This window comes from Anoplolepis gracilipes, chromosome 8 (genome assembly GCF_047496725.1).
Source record: "Anoplolepis gracilipes chromosome 8, ASM4749672v1, whole genome shotgun sequence".
NCBI classification, from domain to species: domain Eukaryota; kingdom Metazoa; phylum Arthropoda; class Insecta; order Hymenoptera; family Formicidae; genus Anoplolepis; species Anoplolepis gracilipes.
Window position 1 is genome coordinate 7548534 of NC_132977.1, and position 18468 is coordinate 7567001.

At 36.3% G+C, this 18468-nt stretch overlaps 2 protein-coding genes across 7 annotated transcripts in view; one reads left to right on the forward strand and one right to left on the reverse strand.

Moving 5' to 3' along the window:
- Positions 1-18468, reverse strand: part of Gbs-76a (Glycogen binding subunit 76A) — a 24695-nt gene continuing 6227 nt past the window's right edge. For 3 of the 4 annotated variants that reach the window (XM_072897464.1, XM_072897462.1, XM_072897461.1), the window contains one exon: positions 1-6745. In XM_072897464.1, coding sequence (XP_072753565.1) covers positions 4241-6619 — 2379 coding nt within the window. In that variant the 5' untranslated portion in view covers positions 6620-6745 and the 3' untranslated portion in view covers positions 1-4240. Of the gene's footprint in view, positions 6746-10290; positions 13201-18468 lie in introns of those variants that run through there. The other variant, XM_072897463.1, reaches the window with a different exon arrangement.
- Aln (divergent protein kinase domain 1C) overlaps positions 15722-18468 on the forward strand; it is a 16554-nt gene continuing 13807 nt past the window's right edge. For 2 of the 3 annotated variants that reach the window (XM_072897508.1, XM_072897505.1), the window contains exon 1: positions 17890-18345. The gene's annotated coding sequence lies outside the window, so the exon portion shown is untranslated. Of the gene's footprint in view, positions 16012-17889; positions 18346-18468 lie in introns of those variants that run through there. The other variant, XM_072897506.1, reaches the window with a different exon arrangement.

Below are 18468 nucleotides of genomic sequence, written 5' to 3' on the forward strand. Positions count from 1 at the left end.
ATAGTTAGTTTCACAAAAATCTCGGCTACAATCTTCCGAGTATCCTTTCTTAATCCCTGCTTTAGGCTCGTAGTAGAAGATATTGTACTCGTAAATCGCTTTAATCTGACATATCATTATTGTGGAGGTGACTGCTCCTCACGCGCGCGCGATTTTCTTCTACGCATTTATCGCGCGAATAAACGATCCGTTCAGAAAAAGAATTAAAAAAGAAGTTTTAGCAAAAATATTTTTCAAATCACATACGTTTAAAATTATCCAGATCGCCAAAGTTGAAAGTATTTTTTTTTCTTCGTTGTCATGACATTATAATTAAAAATTTATTACAGGACTACTATTGCGACGTGTTTCTAACAGTATTCCATTAATTAATACGCTTATATGTATATCGAACGTATTATCATGGAAATACAGAGAAACACGATCGAGTTTATAGTCATATGATTGATATAATGATATAATGATTAGGAGTATTCTGGCATATTAAACAATGTAAAGGATGTGACAGCAATATTTCGCAGTGAGAATAACCAATGTCGGTCTGTGATCTGAAAAAAGAAGCAAGAAACTATACAAAAATATTCATCCTTTTACTTCCAAACTACAAAAAAAGTTATTCGAGAAAGAGAGAGAGAGAGACAGAAACAGAGACATAGATACATCTTGAGTTAAAACAAGCAAAAAAATAAACGATGACTACTATTCTCATTCGCGCATAATCGATTTTTATAGCCTTTAAAATCATTAAAAAATAGAGAAATATATATAGAGATATAAAAGCCCCCGTACATAAAGTGTTTGCAATCAGATTAATAAACGCACTCATTATACAACATTCTCCATTCTTTTCGATATATCTAGCAGAAACGGACTATACGACAAGATTACCTCGGTGGTCAAAAGATACACTTTTAATCGTCGCTATATTATTAATTAATTCTATAATAAAATTATCTAATTATTGCCTAAACCAATTATACTAGTAATCATTGCATCTTTTTATCAACGACATAAATCGTTGATAACAATCTTTAGGAAAATATTGTCGGTGTGACTTTTCTCGCTACAATCTCACATTTACTGTGTGGAAGTTACATGTATGTGCGCATCGCAGATATAGATAATTAGTGCTTTTAGTAGTAGTTTGTTTCAGTGACGGCGTACGCTGATCATATGTAACAGTACTTTTCTCAACACGCACGTACAATATATAACATCTTTATATTGTTATTACATTTATAACGCACATTATATATACATATATAGAGTAACATAAGATAATTTGAGATATAATATTTCAAGTTATAACTTTTCCTTGCAGTTGTAAGGAAATATATATATATATATATAAAATTTTACTTTTATTTTGTATTTTGTATTAAACTTTTTTACTTCACGTAAAATTTATTGTGGAAAATTTGCTGATATTTTATTTCTTTCTTTTTTATATTGTTATAAACAGTTAAAATTAAATATTTTTTTGTGGAAGACTATTAACAATACACGTAGATAGTTATTAACATCAAAAGATACAAAAAAAATATTATTTAAAAAATGTTAATAAATTTGCACAAAATATTGCTCTATTAGACAGCACTAAAGAAAAATCTTTCTAATAATTTTTAGTTGTGTAGTAAATAATAAGTGTAATATAGGCATTCTTGTAGCAATCTTATGAAATTCTATTAGTATATTATACACAGAATTCAACGGTCGATGACTAAAGATTGTTAAATCTGTTTTATCATCATATCTTACTTGACGCTATCAATGCTTATATTTTACAAAATATTCTGCCAAAAAGCTAATTTACAGACACACTTGACGCCGAAAAATTTCACAGACAATATTGTCAATGATGATTATTCGATTTGTTTTACATATGTACATCATTACGCGTGCCTCAATAATGATGTTCCACGTGATATTCGATATTTAATTTTTACAATATAAATTAATGTCACGAGGAAAAAGTGATTTGTAACAGCGTCATTAATCCCAAGATTAAATATACAGGAAAAACATGATCGAGAATTAAAGAAAAGATAAGATAAAAATTTATAAAGAGCAACAACAGAGCAGTTGTTAACCCGATACGTTACAGAAATATTATATATATATATGTGTGTGTGTGTATGTATGTATGTGTAAAATTATATAATAATAATAAGATAATTTTTTACTGTTTATATCAAATTCTAATTTTATATAGATTGAATAATATATTAAGACGAATACGATAAACTGATAATGAAAAGCCCATATCAGTACTCTTTAGATACTGAAAGCTACTTACTTGTCAAAATATATAAAGAAAAAAATACATCTGTAGCATATAATGACAATTTGATAAAGATGCTAAATTTATCAATATTCCCGGTCGTAAAAATATAATGCAGAACTGTATGGATAGAAGTCAGTTGTGCATCTAAAAAAATGATAGTATGCAATCTTTGAATATAAAATTAGAAAAGATTTCTATCTCAGAGGATCATACTTTAAAAAAATTTCCCCGAAAAATCTCTCGTCTGCAAAATTAACGCATTTTCAATGCACAATATATTATACTATACATTGCGTAAGTAAAACATCGTATCGATATGCACAGGCATTATATCGTAAAACGCGCAACGAGTTCTAATGTATTAATGTAATTAATGTTATGCTGAGTAAAGTAAAATTAGTCAATGAAGGACACGCCTGCCACCAATACTGACCTTTGTGTATGTGTGTGGGTGTGTGTGTGTGTCTGTGTGTGTGTACACGATATAACATATGTACAAAGTAACATACACGCGTTTTTTTTCACACGAGTGGACCTCTATTATATACACTAGGTCTCCAGCGATACGAAATGAAATATTAGTCTGAGAGAAATATAAATAAGCAAAAAATAATATTCAGTTAATATATATCCAGTTCAATTAATATATATCCATTACATTAGTTTCTCTTATTATTCTTTCACTTTAAAATTTTTTACTTTTCAATATTGAGCGATTTTGAAGCTAAAAATAATCTTGCGAAAAATTGTCCCTAAAGGTTACTCGACAAAAAAAATTTGCCTTCAACAAAAAAAAAAAAAAAAAAAAAAAAAAAAAAATAGAGAAAACGTTAAATATAAAATCTTTATTATTATATATTGAAATGAAAAAAAAAAAAAAATATATATATATTAATTGAGTATATATCTTTGGAGGCACATCCAATTATATTTAAATCTCACGTTACTCGAAGTCCCATCCCGTGTACTCGATGTCGAGTACAATATTCTGAAAGAACAGTATAAATGTATTTGTACGTGTAACGTCTTACGGAACATTCTCTATATACGATAAAATCTAAACTCGTAGAATATCGCTAACAAGGACTAATATTATTATAACAACGTTCGTTTTATTATCGTCTGTCGTTGTACCGGCTAACAAAATCGCGACCGTGAGCGATATTTCCTTCGTATAATCGATTAAATGATCTATCAGCTTTAACTCTGTAAAGGTACTCTTTCCATAGGAACGTTTAAACCGTCTACTCTTGTCCTTAGCATTTCTTGTGCCAGCTCTGTTTAGGCCATCTCACAGCTTGGAACGAGTACTCTCGTTTTTTCGCTTCATATATATTCAATACAGTTTGAGAAATTGTAATGGCCGGAGTACATTTCGTAATTGTTCGGAAAATGAATTCTCCGAAATCTCTTTCCGCGAAAGAGTACACTATAAAATATCAAAAGATTTTAGTGTAGCGTTAAAAAATATCGAAAAATTTGATGTAAAGATTAAAAATTTGTTTTGCACTTTAATATTGATAAAAACAAAAGATGCACAACTTTTGTTCTGTTTATAAATCTATGAAAGACTTATTTTCTAAAATAAATTATTATTTTTAGATTATAAATTAATAAGCTTGCAAATTAATTTCAAAAACTGATTTTCGAAAAAAGTGCAAGTATTTCTTATTAGTACGCAAAATGTACACTTGAAGGAATTCTTCATATCTGAATCTGAATTTAATAATAACATAATTGTTGCAGATCTCCGAAAGCCCTGTAGAAACATCAGAAAATAAATAAATAAATCCCGAAGTTTCGATTTTCACACTTCGTCGCGGAACACTTGTCGAGGAACGTGTAAGAAGTACCGTTGAGTACTGCAAATTCGTGCCGTTAGCCCCTTCATTAACAACTGATTCAGTCTATTTGTGTTCCCGTGCCGTCGTCATGTCAAGCCCATCCGGACGTCAATCAGTAGAATGTCGGCGACCAGGTGCCGCGTCGATTTTCATCGGTGATCGGTATGTATCCAGTCGATGACGCAGCCGGCAGACACTGGAAGCAATAATTGGCACCGGCGTTGTTATCCCAGTATTGCGCCCCTTTGCACTGGAAACGTACTGCAAATTCGAGCCTCTGACCGACCAGTAGCGTATGACAATAGAGAACGAAGGTGAATTTGTCGCTAAATCCATCGCACGAGTTGGATACATATGTCGCCTGCAGGTCGCTAAAATTTCGCCAAGAGTTGAGGGTGTAGCGTATGTGCACGGACTTGTGGAAGTCGAGATTGATAACGCGCACCGTGCCTTGAATTGCCAAGGTCACCGGGTCCTGCACCAGTACGTTTTCGAGGCAAACTCGCCGTTCACGCACCACATCCAGAAAGTTCGCCATGCCGCCCGGTTGCTGAAACAGCGGCACTAGCATCCGATCGAGCTTTCTAGGTATCGGCGACATGGATCTGCGCCTGCCATTATCCTGATAACGTTCGCACCAGCGATCACTAGTGGTCGCTACGGCGTTGTCTGCACTGCTGTTGTCCTGTTGCGGTCGAAAAATGTCGTCGTAGATCAGGTCGCTGTACGCGGAATTAGGTATTTTAGGTATCTCGTCCAGGAAAGTCCTCACGTCGGCCAGATCGAGGCCGAGCTTGTCCGCGAAACGAACGATCTTTTTTCTGTGCGGTGTACCTGGCGGCGTTTTTCCCGTCTTCAGTGAAGAACACCTTCGAACTCTTTGCGGTCTGTCCTCCTCCTCTTCCACCAATTCGCTCTGTGTATCTTGCTCTGGTGATGACGATGAGTTCTCTTCCTTGTCGGAGGAGCTGTCGCCGAGCTTTCTCAACAACAAACTTAGACCCTTTTCCTCGTTATCATCCTGCACGTCGTTACTTTTGATCTGTAATTTTAACTCTTCGCTCTTCGGGGTTGTCGTTTCTTCGCTGCTTGAACATTCTAACGCTTCCGAAATATCAACGATGCTACTGTAAGCGGATTGATCGGTATCGCTGTCATTAGCGACCGTATCCTCCAGTTTCAACAGTGCTGTATTTATTGACGACGCCTTGGGATTGACGTCTGCAGATTCTGTACAATCCTCCCGGTTCTTCACCTTCTCAACTGAGTCCTCGACATCGTTAAAAAAATCATCGAGCTCACTGCCATTTCTATCATTGCCCATTACGTTCGACGCGCAACCATTGACGAAGTCAACTTCATCAACGTGATGTCCGTCGTCCTTGTTCTTCTCGTCATGCTCGTCTTCTTCTTCCACTTCTTCATTCCATCTGTCTGTTCTGAGTTTGTTGGTTATTGCTACGTTGATACCATTGCTCGGTAGTTCAGAATCTGAATGCGACTTGGGCAGGCAGATATGAGGAATCACAGAGTTCTGAATGATTCTGGGTGGACTCTCATCTTGCAAAGACACGGTACTATCGTCGAACGTGCTCCACAAGGACTCGTGGCTGAGCGACGTCGTTTCCTGAGAGCTTCTACCGTTGAGAGAATCTTCCGAACTGCAGACGACCTGCTCTTCCTCCCGACCATCGTTTACGCAAGATGCAGGATTTTTTCTAGACGAGCAGCTCGATTCGGACGTTGTGTCCTCGCGTTCCACATTCGTATTTGTGCGTCTAACGCGCCCGTTCAATGCACTCTTGGCCCTCGCACGGACAAAATTAGTGTTGGTGAGATTCGAGTTGTTGACTTCGCTGTCCGAGGTGCTGATCGGGTCGAAGAAGACTTCGTTTTTCAATTTCTCAGCGTCGGAAGATTCTGGATCAAAAAACATTTCTGGGGATTCACTGTCGGGTGGCGTGCTGGCGATCGGTGACGCAAATATGCAGCCGGACTCGGAATCTCCGGAGTGAACACCAACGAAGCCAGACGTCGTCCTGGTCCCGCTCGGCGAACAGTGGCAGGCGTCGTGATGATTCGCCTTCAGAATCTCCGGGTTCACCAGCAGATGCGCCAATTCAGCGGCGGTTGCTTCCTCGGCGGGTGAACCTGGCCCGTCTTCTTCCTCCTCCTCCTCCAACTCGTAGAAGAGATCCGATTCCGAACTGTGACGTGGCTGATGCTGAAGAATCGAGTGTTGATTAGTGGTAAGACTGTTGGCGATCGAGTGGTGGTTACTCGATGACGACGGATGTAGCCACGAGGTCTCACGTGGTACAGCATCCGAAGTTCGCTCGGACGAGCCGTTTTCGCCGCTCAGAGACGTCAGCCGTCGATGAAGACACCGAGCGAACGCCTCCGCACTACCCCGACAGCTGCTGGGTAGAAGGGAGCTGACAAGACCGCAGGAGGGTCCGCGAGCGTTGCCCGCCGAATCCGTGCTGCCCATCTTGAGGTTGGAACCGGCTGTTGTATCCTCGGCCTCCGCGTGCCTGCCCTCCGAAGGCGAGGGCGAGGGCGAGGGCGAGGTCGGGTCACTACCTCGGCCTGCCGGCACGCTGTCCGAACTGCCGTTCTAGAAAGGAGGAAAGTGACAGATTTAAGTCTTCATCGCCTAAAGGAAAGCGTCATTAGGCTATTGTTACCACGAAGCAGGATAAATAATTTTTTTAAATATATTTTCACCACAAACAATATTTTTTGCGAATCATCAAAGATAAGCGATATAAAAAATCTGATAATGAAAGTTCTTTTTTTCTTTATACAAGATGACTACCGAGAGTATTAATCAACTATAATTGCGCTAAATGTATTTCTCTTCCGGTATATTGTGTTGCCAGCGGTTACTTCTTAGAATATATGAGAGAGAGAGAGAGAGAGAGAGAAAGAGAAAGAGATTTTAAAGTTAATGATCCTTACTTTATCGATTGCGAGTAGAGATCGATAAATAATTGAAGTCAGCTCGTTAAAGGCAGTCAACAGCTCGTTAATAGTTTGTAAGAAAAGACAAAAACAAAGCCGAAGCACTGAATACGCATTAGTGACGAAGTCACTAATACTCTCATCATTAATAGTCGTAGCATTATTGGCTCACGGCCACAATGTTGCGCGTGTATCGAAACAGCGCCGCAGGAAGTGCAAATGATCAGTCATTACGACCCACGTGCGGCATTCTCTAACGCGCAAAATGTTCAATCGCCCCGGTCTTTGATTTTTTGCAGAAACGCAGATCATTCAAATGTCACTGTATCCAAAAATTACTGGAATCGACGTTAATTCCGAAATTTATGTAACCACTTTGCATTCTTCTCGGCACAAGAATAGAATCGAGTGACACAGGTCGCGATGATTGACAATCGAATTTTTAGACAATCAAATATCGACGTATTACAATTTAAAACGAGACAAAAGAAAGGAGGGAAACGTCCTCGTTTTATGTATCTATTCATTGCTATTTTATACACGACCGACGATTATATCTCTCGAAACTATAATTAGCCATGCATCGACAGCGATTCCGGCATGAGGCGATGAGGATTTATCGTCGAGATCCGTCGTTGTTCGTCAAAGTGTATCAATCTAAAAGAAACACTCGAGCGTTTTTTTACTCGGAAAGAAAAAATCGTTTGACGAACATGTCGCACTCATTGTCAGTCGGAATTCAAAGATGTCACGCGACCGGGATTACGTAACGAAATGAGTGATAATCGATCGGGACGCGCAAAACGACGATGGTACTACACTCTCGGCGGATTCGCGAGCGTACGTAGGAAAGTGGCGTGCACACGCTGCCGTGAGAAAATTGGAACGATATAAATACACGTGCAATTGGCCGCGAATCAATTTTCCGCCGCCTCCTCTTAGCGGACCGCGCTAAGGTGACATTTCGCTCACGCATCCTGCACGAAATTCCTGCCGTGGACGGATATTTGGGAGCGTGTGATTTATCAATATTTATTTTTATCTCAAAGAGTACACGCACGCATACGTACAGACGCGAAACGATTTTAAAGACCGCAAAGAGAAAAATAATTCGCTATGATTTATGTAACGGACGCTTTAAATGAGAGAATGCGATCGTCGCTCTCGAGATTTTTTTTTTACAATCGCAAAGCCGTTTAACGCTGGCATCTCGATGTCTCAAGGGTATATCGAATTTATTACGAGGATATTTTTCCTCTCGAAAATATTTTGTCTGTCTGAAATTTAGTTTAACGAAAAATTTAAAATCCAAAACTATTGATGAGGAGAAAAATCAGCTCCTCAAATGCATCAGAGAGAAGCAATTAAAATTGCGAATTTTGTGAAACACAGTTCATTATTAGAAAATACAAAAACTAATATTAATTATTTTCTTATATGCGATGCACAAAATTTGACATACATCGATAATATTTTGATACCAGAATCCAGAAATAGTGCCAGTAATGTCATTTAATACAAACATCGAGTTAACGTCAAACCGGTTTGCGACCGTATGGCGTCCATCGGGGAAAAAGCAGTGTAAAGGGGTAACTTTGAAGTGACAGATTTCTTCGTTTTTCTATTTACTTGCTTTGCCACGGATGCTCCGCTAACGCACACGCGTGTGTTTACGCGCGCTACGACTATCGGAAGTCCGAGCGGTTGGCGATAGATAATCGTTACGTAAGACGAGGCCTAGTGGAGAGTGTTGGCCTCGCAATGACGGCACGACGCCTGCATAAATGGGACTTGGATTTCTGCTTCAGAAACAGACCTTTTGTACGAGAACGAATTTTTCGGGTTTAAAATGATATCGCGGAACGAAACATACCATCATAATCATGCGTCTTCATCGTTTCCTTCTTTAAAAGACCACCTTAGGATATCTTTTATGCTACACATTCCTCGTCCAACGTACAAATGTTTGCTTATTTATGAACAACCTAGGCACAATTACGATCGAGCCACAAGTTACAACGTAATAACCCGATATCCGAGCTTTACCGTGAACAATACTTTAATCGCTCCAAGTTGCTCCGAGATTGTACGCGCACGCACGCGTTTATGATTGAGATAAAGAAAGTTTACGAGTCAGATAAGATCGCGCGCCTTCGGCGACGAGGTGTGCAGTCTCGAGAGGAGACCCACGGCGGAGAATTCAGCGGATGACTCCGAAGAGATCCGTGTTGCATTGACGAACGAACGCTTCCCGTCTTGGCGAGTGTCAAGCGAGTGGCTGCCACGCCTTATCCCATCGAGAAGCGCAAAACTCCCTCTCTCTCTCTCTCTCTCTCTCTCTCTCTCTCTCTCTCTCTCTCTCTCTCTCCTTCTCTCTTTGTATTTTATTTAGCAGTAATAATCCCTGTCTTTCACCCGCGAGCGATATCGGCGTAAACTTTATCGGCTTGGAAATGAGATGGCGTTTCACGAGGTAATTCCGTTACGTTAGAAGCACGCCGCCGCGTCTTCCGCGTGAGATTCGGTCGACGATCGTTAATTTGATAAACCACGGTATATATCGTATGTGATGTTACTCGTAGCGATATTATATGAGAATTATGGAGGGAGTGGTCGCGCGAGATGTAGCCGTGATAATCTCGTACGAAAATTAGACGAGGAAGTATAGAAGTTTTCTTCTTCTTGCAAAACCTGCAACTTCTTTGAATAACTCGACTTTGAGAATTGAAAATTTGTCTCCTACATGAATTTGAATAATTTTGAACAATCTTATGTCATGATAATCGCATTCGATGACGACAATACCGTTCTCACGAGTCAAACTGGCACGACTTACGAATTCAGGTCTTCTTGGCATCGGACACACGTCCAAATATCACGTCCGTACGTTTCCAGCGAGTCTATTTTTGTTTCATTGTGACAGAGAAAGATGGAGGGAGAGAAAGAGAAAGAGAGAAAAAGAGAGAGAGAGAGAGAGAGAAAGAAAAAGAAAAGAGAGAAGTTTTATTTTTGTGCGATCGTTCACCGACACAGTTTAAATCGTGACTACTTGACCTGTAGTTAGGGCAACGTCGCAATTTATCGCGACAGATTTATCGCACCCCGCGAGAAAATTGCCCAATCATCGTCGAGATCCCTTCCTAATTGATTAGTAACAAATTACGACGTGACGGCGAGATGATAAATCGCATTACTTACCATCATAACAGCCCCCGATCTTTCGATCGACTGAATTAAAATCCTTCAATGTACAAGGTCAGCTCGCCGGACCAATTGCTCCATTTTATTGCTGGATACGTATAAGAAATTGCAGTTTGAAAAGCACCACAAATTCAAATTATACTGCAGAATACTGTACGAAATATTTTCTTAAAAAAAAAATATGTAAAATCAAGAAAATTAACTAATGAACCGAACGTCGCATGGCCTTGGCTACAGTCCGACTCGTAAGAGATCGGCTGACAATCACGTGCTCGAATTTATGCAGACAATTTTCAAGCTAATCGTGAATTGACGAATTTAGCGCCACAGTTTGATAAACGGACCTAAGATTGCAATATTTATATATTCTTATTTTCTCGATAATTATATGGATATTAATTATTCCCTAGAATTTCGTTCTAATTGATTGAACTCAAGTCGTAAAAAAAAAAAAAAAAACAAAATAAAAAGCGACTTTTTTATCTCAGTAAAATTACATCTTAAATTAATCTCAAATTAATCAAATTAATTATTTAACTTTCAAACATTTTTCTCTGCGGCTTGTTTAACAAAAAAATTATATAAAAAGTGTGCGCTCTCCAGATCACTGCGGAGAAATATTAGCAAAGCGGTGAGTTCCTTCTGATGTTTCGTTAATTTCGTAATACCTAGATTCACTTTCGCGGTTGTCCGCAAAAATTGAAGAAATAAATGAAGATTAGCAAGTAAAACGCTAATTAATAATTCATCGATACACTTGCACGCGAGCGCCGTGACTCGGACTCGAGGCCGACGAGAATCGACTTCTTGCCAAGAGTAAATAAAGTCACAGTTTATATTTAGCCGGAATGGAAATCTGCGAAAGCCGCACGAGTTTCTCAACAGGATGATTTTATACATGTTCCAATGAAGATTGATGCGGAAGTCTCATCCGGAAAATTATTTTGTAATCTCAATCACATCGCGATTATAATAAATCCAGTTCGAATAATTGAAAATAATCGACTTTGCAAATATTGAGATATTTTCTGCTATTTAACATACATATGCATAAATATAATATGAAGATAATAAAAATTAACTTTTTAATTAAGTTTTTAATTAACTAATAATTAACATATCGATTTACTAAATCAATTTAGATTCAAATGAGGAAACTTTTTAATTAAAAATAATTTTTCAGATATTTAAAAACGCGAGATGAAATATATATAGCTATTAAAATTAAATAAAATAATAAATATATATTTGACGATAAAGATATAATATATAAAATAGCGATATATGCCATTATAATAAAATGTTAATTAACATCGGTCAAACAACTTCGACGAATGGACATCTCGAGATTTGAGAACCATAATGATTTACATTTGCCAGCCGCGCGAACCGGCTCTTTAATGACAGCTATAAAATGACAAGATAAAAAGAGAACGACATTCGATGCTAATATACACGCAGCTAAATATCCTTTGGCAGCGTACACAGATATCGCTCATCGATGCATGTCGTATTGCGTTCCAAAATGCGCTTCTTGCGTAGTCGATTACCAGAAGAGGAGCCAAAAACCGTAGTGAAATTACGTGTGAAAATAAGGATTAAACTTAATCGCGCGTAACACGTAACGTATTCTTATCTTACGCGTATCCGTGATACCTGATGTGATTACTAGCGCGATTCTCCTAACACGTGACATTTAAAAAACGAACTTTTCGTTTAACGAGCAAGTAACTTGAGACGGACTTGCATTCTATAATCGAGATAAAAATCCAGATTTTTCCGAGGATTTTGATGTATAACACTTTGCTTCTCTCAAATTCACCTCGTCCGGCTCATTCTCTATCGTTTTAGAACCGCAGAACATACGTCGTTAATCTAACGCTATCAGTGTTGCGATTTGTTAGCGGAGAAAGATTTATCCACTTCGCGAATAAAATCTCTCATCGTCTTCTCGCGAGTTAGTACGCGATCGCATCTGCGCGATGTTGCGCACGTCGTCGTTAAATGCAAGAGGAAATTAATCCTCACTACAAAAACGTGTGAACCAACGCTAAAGTGCGTGAGCGTTCTTCGACAGAAAAAAAGTATCCTGTCAAAATCAATATGTCATTGTAATTTATACGATTCTACGTACAAGCTCTCATTTATTTAATTTCGCGACAACTCGAGAAAAACATTGAAGAAGAATTTATTTAAACCTTCCCAAACCTTAGTTCATTATCATTACACGGATTTTTCAGTTGGATAAACATACACGCGATATACGGATGTGTATTGAAGAGATAAAGCGAAACATTTTAAATCGTGAAGAATGTGATAGGAGATTTATCAAGATCTGTTTGTCCCAGGTCAAATTATTAGCTAATTAGCTGATAGCGCGATAAATGTCTGATTTATCAAGAAAGCGCTGAGAGAAAGAGAGAGAGAGAGAGAGAGACATGATTCTTTTTAAAATTCATCCATTATACAGTTTTTCCGAAACTGCAGACCACGTTAATGAAGTTTCTCTCGCCTATTATTCTCCTCTAAACGATTGTGTCGACCGACAATGAGAAAGGTCATTATCTCACACTATAAGTCAATTCAACATTCATGCATTTTCATTCACCATTCGATGTTATCGAGTCGATAATAGAAAGCGCGTAACGTGATATATCGACCAATATTTATCGCTTCATTTGCAAACAGCTCTCTCGTATGCAAATCAAGTGCATTAAGTACACGAATATGTACTGCAAGACAGGCTAATATCCTATTTTAGAATCGGTTGTTTAAACTTACAATAATATTATAAAAATCAAAGTAATTATTATTTCTAATTGTTTATTCTTAATAAATATATTCAAGTATTTAAAACTTTCGGATATTAAATAAAACTCTAAGAAAGAACGTGCGATAACAACGAAGCGTGATTTAATTTCAAGTAAATCTTGTCTAATGATCTTGTCTAAAAGTTAAATTATGAAAGTTTTTTTTAAAATACACAAGATTTAAGAATTAATTAAAAATATACTTTATATATAAATTAAGACGTTAGAATATTTATCTCAACCAAACTCTTGAATTATCTACTGATAAATGCGATTTCTCGTCATAATCTGTATTGTAACAAACTGAATTAAATAATAAAGATTAAAAGGCTCGCAAATCAAAAATTACGAGAAAAGTAAAAAGGCCTTAAGAGCCAAGTGCCAGGTGCAAGAGCGCAAATAAAATAAGGATTAAATTATTTTTTTTTCTTAATTAAATCGTTGTTTTATTTTTAATTATTTTTCTTTATTAAATCGTTGTTTTATTTGCGCTCCTGCACCTGGCGCTTGGCTTTAAGGCCTTTTTACGTTTCCAGTAAAATTGAATTAAGTAATGAGCAGCCATTGAACAGATAACAACATTGTGGTAAATGATTATACGCGAGACATTTTTTTCTGCAAAATGCCAAATAGCTGTTGCAATTTCCATAAGTTTCTGTTGTTCTAATTCTGGACTTGTCGCTGTCAATAATAAAATATGAATGCTAGTTGATTTCTAATCGATCCTCATTCGTGATTAATTATCCGAAATGCGTGTTTCGAAAGAAACTCGTTAAAATTATTTGCACAAGAATCAGATGTTTAATATGATTAAGATAAACTCCTCCATAAGCGTGTTCTTCCGCCATACCTGATCAATTTTGCTCGAGTGAATGGGACAAGACAAGAGTCACACTGCGTTAACCGACGAACGGAACTTTCTCTTCGTTTCTTCTTATCGAACCGTTGCAGACTGAGAAGTAGATTGTAATTAGCGCATTAATTACTGCGAAACACAGATATCATCTGGTGGTGGACATAACCGATCGGGGGCGTGTTGTGAATTGCAACGCGATAACCCTCGCCGTAAAATACCGTCTTTATAATCTTCGTCGTTGATAAAGAGAAAGAAAAAAAAAGAAAAAAGTGTATTCCAGAATAAGTTCTTCGCACTTTTTTTCGCACTTAGATACAATATTGTGCGTGAAAACAGAGAGAGAGAGAGCGGAGAAAAGAGAGAAAAAAAAAGATAAATAAATTCGCGTATATTGACATATACAGAGTATTTTAAAATCATCGCACGTTCTTTTAATAACAAATGCCTTGGCTAATATTTTCGATATTTTCACTGATGTAACGAAAAATCGAATACAGTCAGAGAATTTGCTGTTCAAAAACATTCCATAATTTTGAGACATTCTGCATCTATGTATATACGTATATATGCTATAATGAAATGCATATTGGCGGATATTCTATCACATGTCGACGGTAAATATATAAACAATCGTATACTCGAAATCCAATTATGCTATGTACAAAAATGGCAGTGGTGGCATAAATTAATTTCTGTGCACAAAGGAAAAAATTTTAGAGAACAACTTTTATGTAATCTAAATAAATTTAAGTATAAATAAAAAATATATATAATATTTATTCGTAAAATTAACAAAACAATTATAATTAAAAATACACATACGTTTGTATACGTTGATAAAACTCTGCTTGAACAATTGTCGTCTTCACAAAAGCTTATTGTGACCTCTTCCTAGTGTGATATATATAGAATACTTAGATCATGTCAGCTTTGAGAAATGATAAGCGCTTGATAATGTCGAAAGAACATCCCTCGCTCGAACCTCGTACTATTGCAATTTACAAGATTTCATCATAGTACGAGAATTGATTTTCGCAATGATTTTTTTAAAGATAATATCCAGAAAGAAAGATAATATATAGGAGAGAGAAAGATAGTATATACGATACGCGAATCCTGAGGTTATTCTACGGTCGTGGTATTTGAATAGCGTGGAAAATATTGCTCTTTTTATCTTGTAAAAGTGCACGCGAGCGCGAGCAAACAATAACATATGTGAAAAAAAATCATGCACTCTAACTAATGCGCGCATTAAGAGGAAAAATATTTGCAAAACAAACAAGTGCGATATTAAATTCTTTAAAAACTAACAATAAGAGTATAAGCGAAGTCAGTCTGCGTAATTGTGAATGTAATAAAATAGAAAATATATATTTTCTCTGACCTTCTTTGATGCATGGAAAAAATTAAATAAAAAAGTAAGCTATTTTATACATTATAAAAAATTTCGATGCAACAATACATACAACTTTTTTTCAATTTTGCCTCCTTTCGTCGCAATCGTAGCAACGATTATGGGTGCTTTCCATTTAGCGACACAAGCGTCATTTTATCTTTTTTCAACATCCAGTGACAACAAAGATAGAATGAAGCTTGTGTCACTTCGACTTGTATCACTAAATGCAAAGAGCAGCCAATAAATTCTTTGACTTTAAAAATGCAAAAAGCAAAATAAAAGCCGATTTTAATAACATCATCAAGTAGAAAAATAAACATGACCTTCCTGCATCCTGCCGTTATCAATCCTGTTTCTTACCGACGATTATCGAGTTCAATGCAGACATGTGTAAACATTTTCTTTACATACATTGTGTATAAATAAAAGCGACGGAATCGTCATCAATCCAATTCTTTTCTACGATACATCCGATACGATACGTTGTTCATGCGTAGATAGACATTCGTGCGAACTCGTTCGCAATCTATGATGGAGAGACCGATTAGCGCTGGCATATTTATAGCAGCTATAAAAACTGATAAGTCGACGCCACTCACGTTTGGTACATTACAAGACGGACCTTGAACTTCCCGACACGTTTTAAAATATACACGGTAAGACAGCTCGCGGTTTTTAAAAACGAATGAATCAACCTGGACGAATTTTTTTTTATCTTTCTAACTTTAATAATTTATTATTTTATATAAAATAATAAACGATTAGTAAAAACTTATTATTTTTTATTTTTTTTATAAAATAACCTGCTCTTGTTCTCTCTTTTTTTATTATTTATTGTTTAAATTCATAACACTGTTGTATATTAAAATTCCTAAGAGTATTGTCACACATTTTTCTAAAAATAATAATCGTAATAAATTTTGCTTGTAAAAGAAACAATTCAATGAAAAAAATGAAATTCTATTTTTTTAATTTATTATTTTAAAAAACTTTTTTTTCAACAGAAAAAAATTAGAACATTTTATGCTGTAATGTTAAATCGACTGCTTCAATTCTTGAGTGTCTATTACTCAAAAAATATTAGAATATTGCTGGAATAATCGGGAGATAATTGAAATGATCGCATGCAATTTAACTAAAATAATCATGAACTTAACAATGACATTGACAATTCGTACATAGCGAGAGTTTATTTTCTTTGGAAATCATACACAACTATTAATAATATCGTCAGTCTTGCTGGTAGGAGAAGTCAGACAATAAAGCGAGGTTATCACATTAACATTCGGATAGCAAGACTCATGAAAGACGCATCGTGATACGTAATGTCCACTATTGCACTTAAAGATAACCCGGCGCAATATACATACATACGTTTAAAAGAATAACTGCAAATGCTTTTTACAGACATCTAATTCATACAACACTGCTCTGCGTTAAGTGCGCAGTGAAAATTACATTACGACCTTAGATAAAGTATTTCATAATGATAGTTTTTTACATCGGAGGAAAATAATTGAACTCGCGAGAAAAGAAGCAAAGATGCGAGGAACCAAAATGTTTTAAATTTTATGTGACATAGAGAGACATTTGTTTTGATATATACTCCTTATTTCATCAATGAAACCCTAATATGATAATGTTAAATCTGAGAGAGAAATTATTGCGGTTATCAATGCTCGTTTCATCTGCTTGACGATAAATCCACGATCTCTTTCCAATAAAGTGCTTGCACTTGAAGAAAATAAGAATTGGTTCATTCATCATCACTCACACAAGGGTGAACAACGAGCAAACGGCATATGGAAAATTCTATTAATGCGAATATCGACATTATTTTCTAAAAAAAACAATCGCATACGTGAAGCGCCTTTGTTACAAATTATCTTCAGTCTTGTGATTACGGAGACGTTGCACGCGGAAATGTTGGTAACGAAACCGTCTTATATATTAAATACTGAGAGAATGAAGAAATGCAATCCGAATCGCGTTCATAATCCGTAATCCGATTACGTAATCCAATTAAGTTTTGTAAAAATTAAATCAAATCAAATTTCATAAAAATTAATAATAAAATAAATAAAAGATAAGAAAGGCTGTAGTAAGGAAAATTCGCGTTATAATAATTATCTTCTATTAATTTTGATCCTCCTAGAAAGTTTCAAGTTATCTCCTTCAAGAATTAATTTTAAATTGTGCATAAAATTTTCCTGTTAATAAATTATTGAAAATTAAAATATATGATTTATTGATATTTTTCTATCGCATTCATTAGTCGTTATATTATTTTTTTATTATAAATTATCATAAATATGTGTATAAATTAACTTAATAAAAATCGAGATGTAGCAATAATTCGATCCTTCCTGTTATAAAGAACTACATGTTTCATAATTAGACGAAAATACACGATATTCCATGGCGCGCAAATTTCAAGAAATATTGTAATCGCACAAAAATGCGATCCAAGTTTCCGTTATTATGACAAGGTTCTTATCAAAACAAAAATATAATATTCGATTTGACTACGAAGGTCGCCGAAATCACGGCAATTTCTCCGTTGTCATCCGTGTGTCTCGTAACGGTTTTTATCAGCCTCGTATGAGCACGATGAGATGCAGAGCCGATTACAGTTGACGCGAACGACGATCGTTCTGTTTTTAGTGTCACGGCGTTCAAGAAGCCTCCACCTTCGTATTTCGTACCATAGGATATACCGTGCATCGCCCCGAGTGAAATAATCTGGAACGAACCGTCATCAACCCTCGCGAAACGTTTCCCCGAAACGAGACGTGTAAAATAATACGCGTCGCACGCAAGTGCAACAAATTGCATAATGAATGCTCATTATGCATTCCGGGAAAATTAGCCTACAGTTTTTATCGACACTTTGAAAACGTGAAATACAGAACAGATAACTTGAGAAAGCAACTAACAATAAGCGCATTCCGCCATTTCGTGGTCCGAAGAAGATCGCGTTTATCTCTCAGGTAATTTGTAACAAAATTTTTATATTACGTGCCATATCTACAGTGTGTCTATACAGTGTGTCTCTAGCATATATTGTTAAAAAGATATTTTCCGAATGTGGTCTTCTCTCGAGAGAAAAAAGC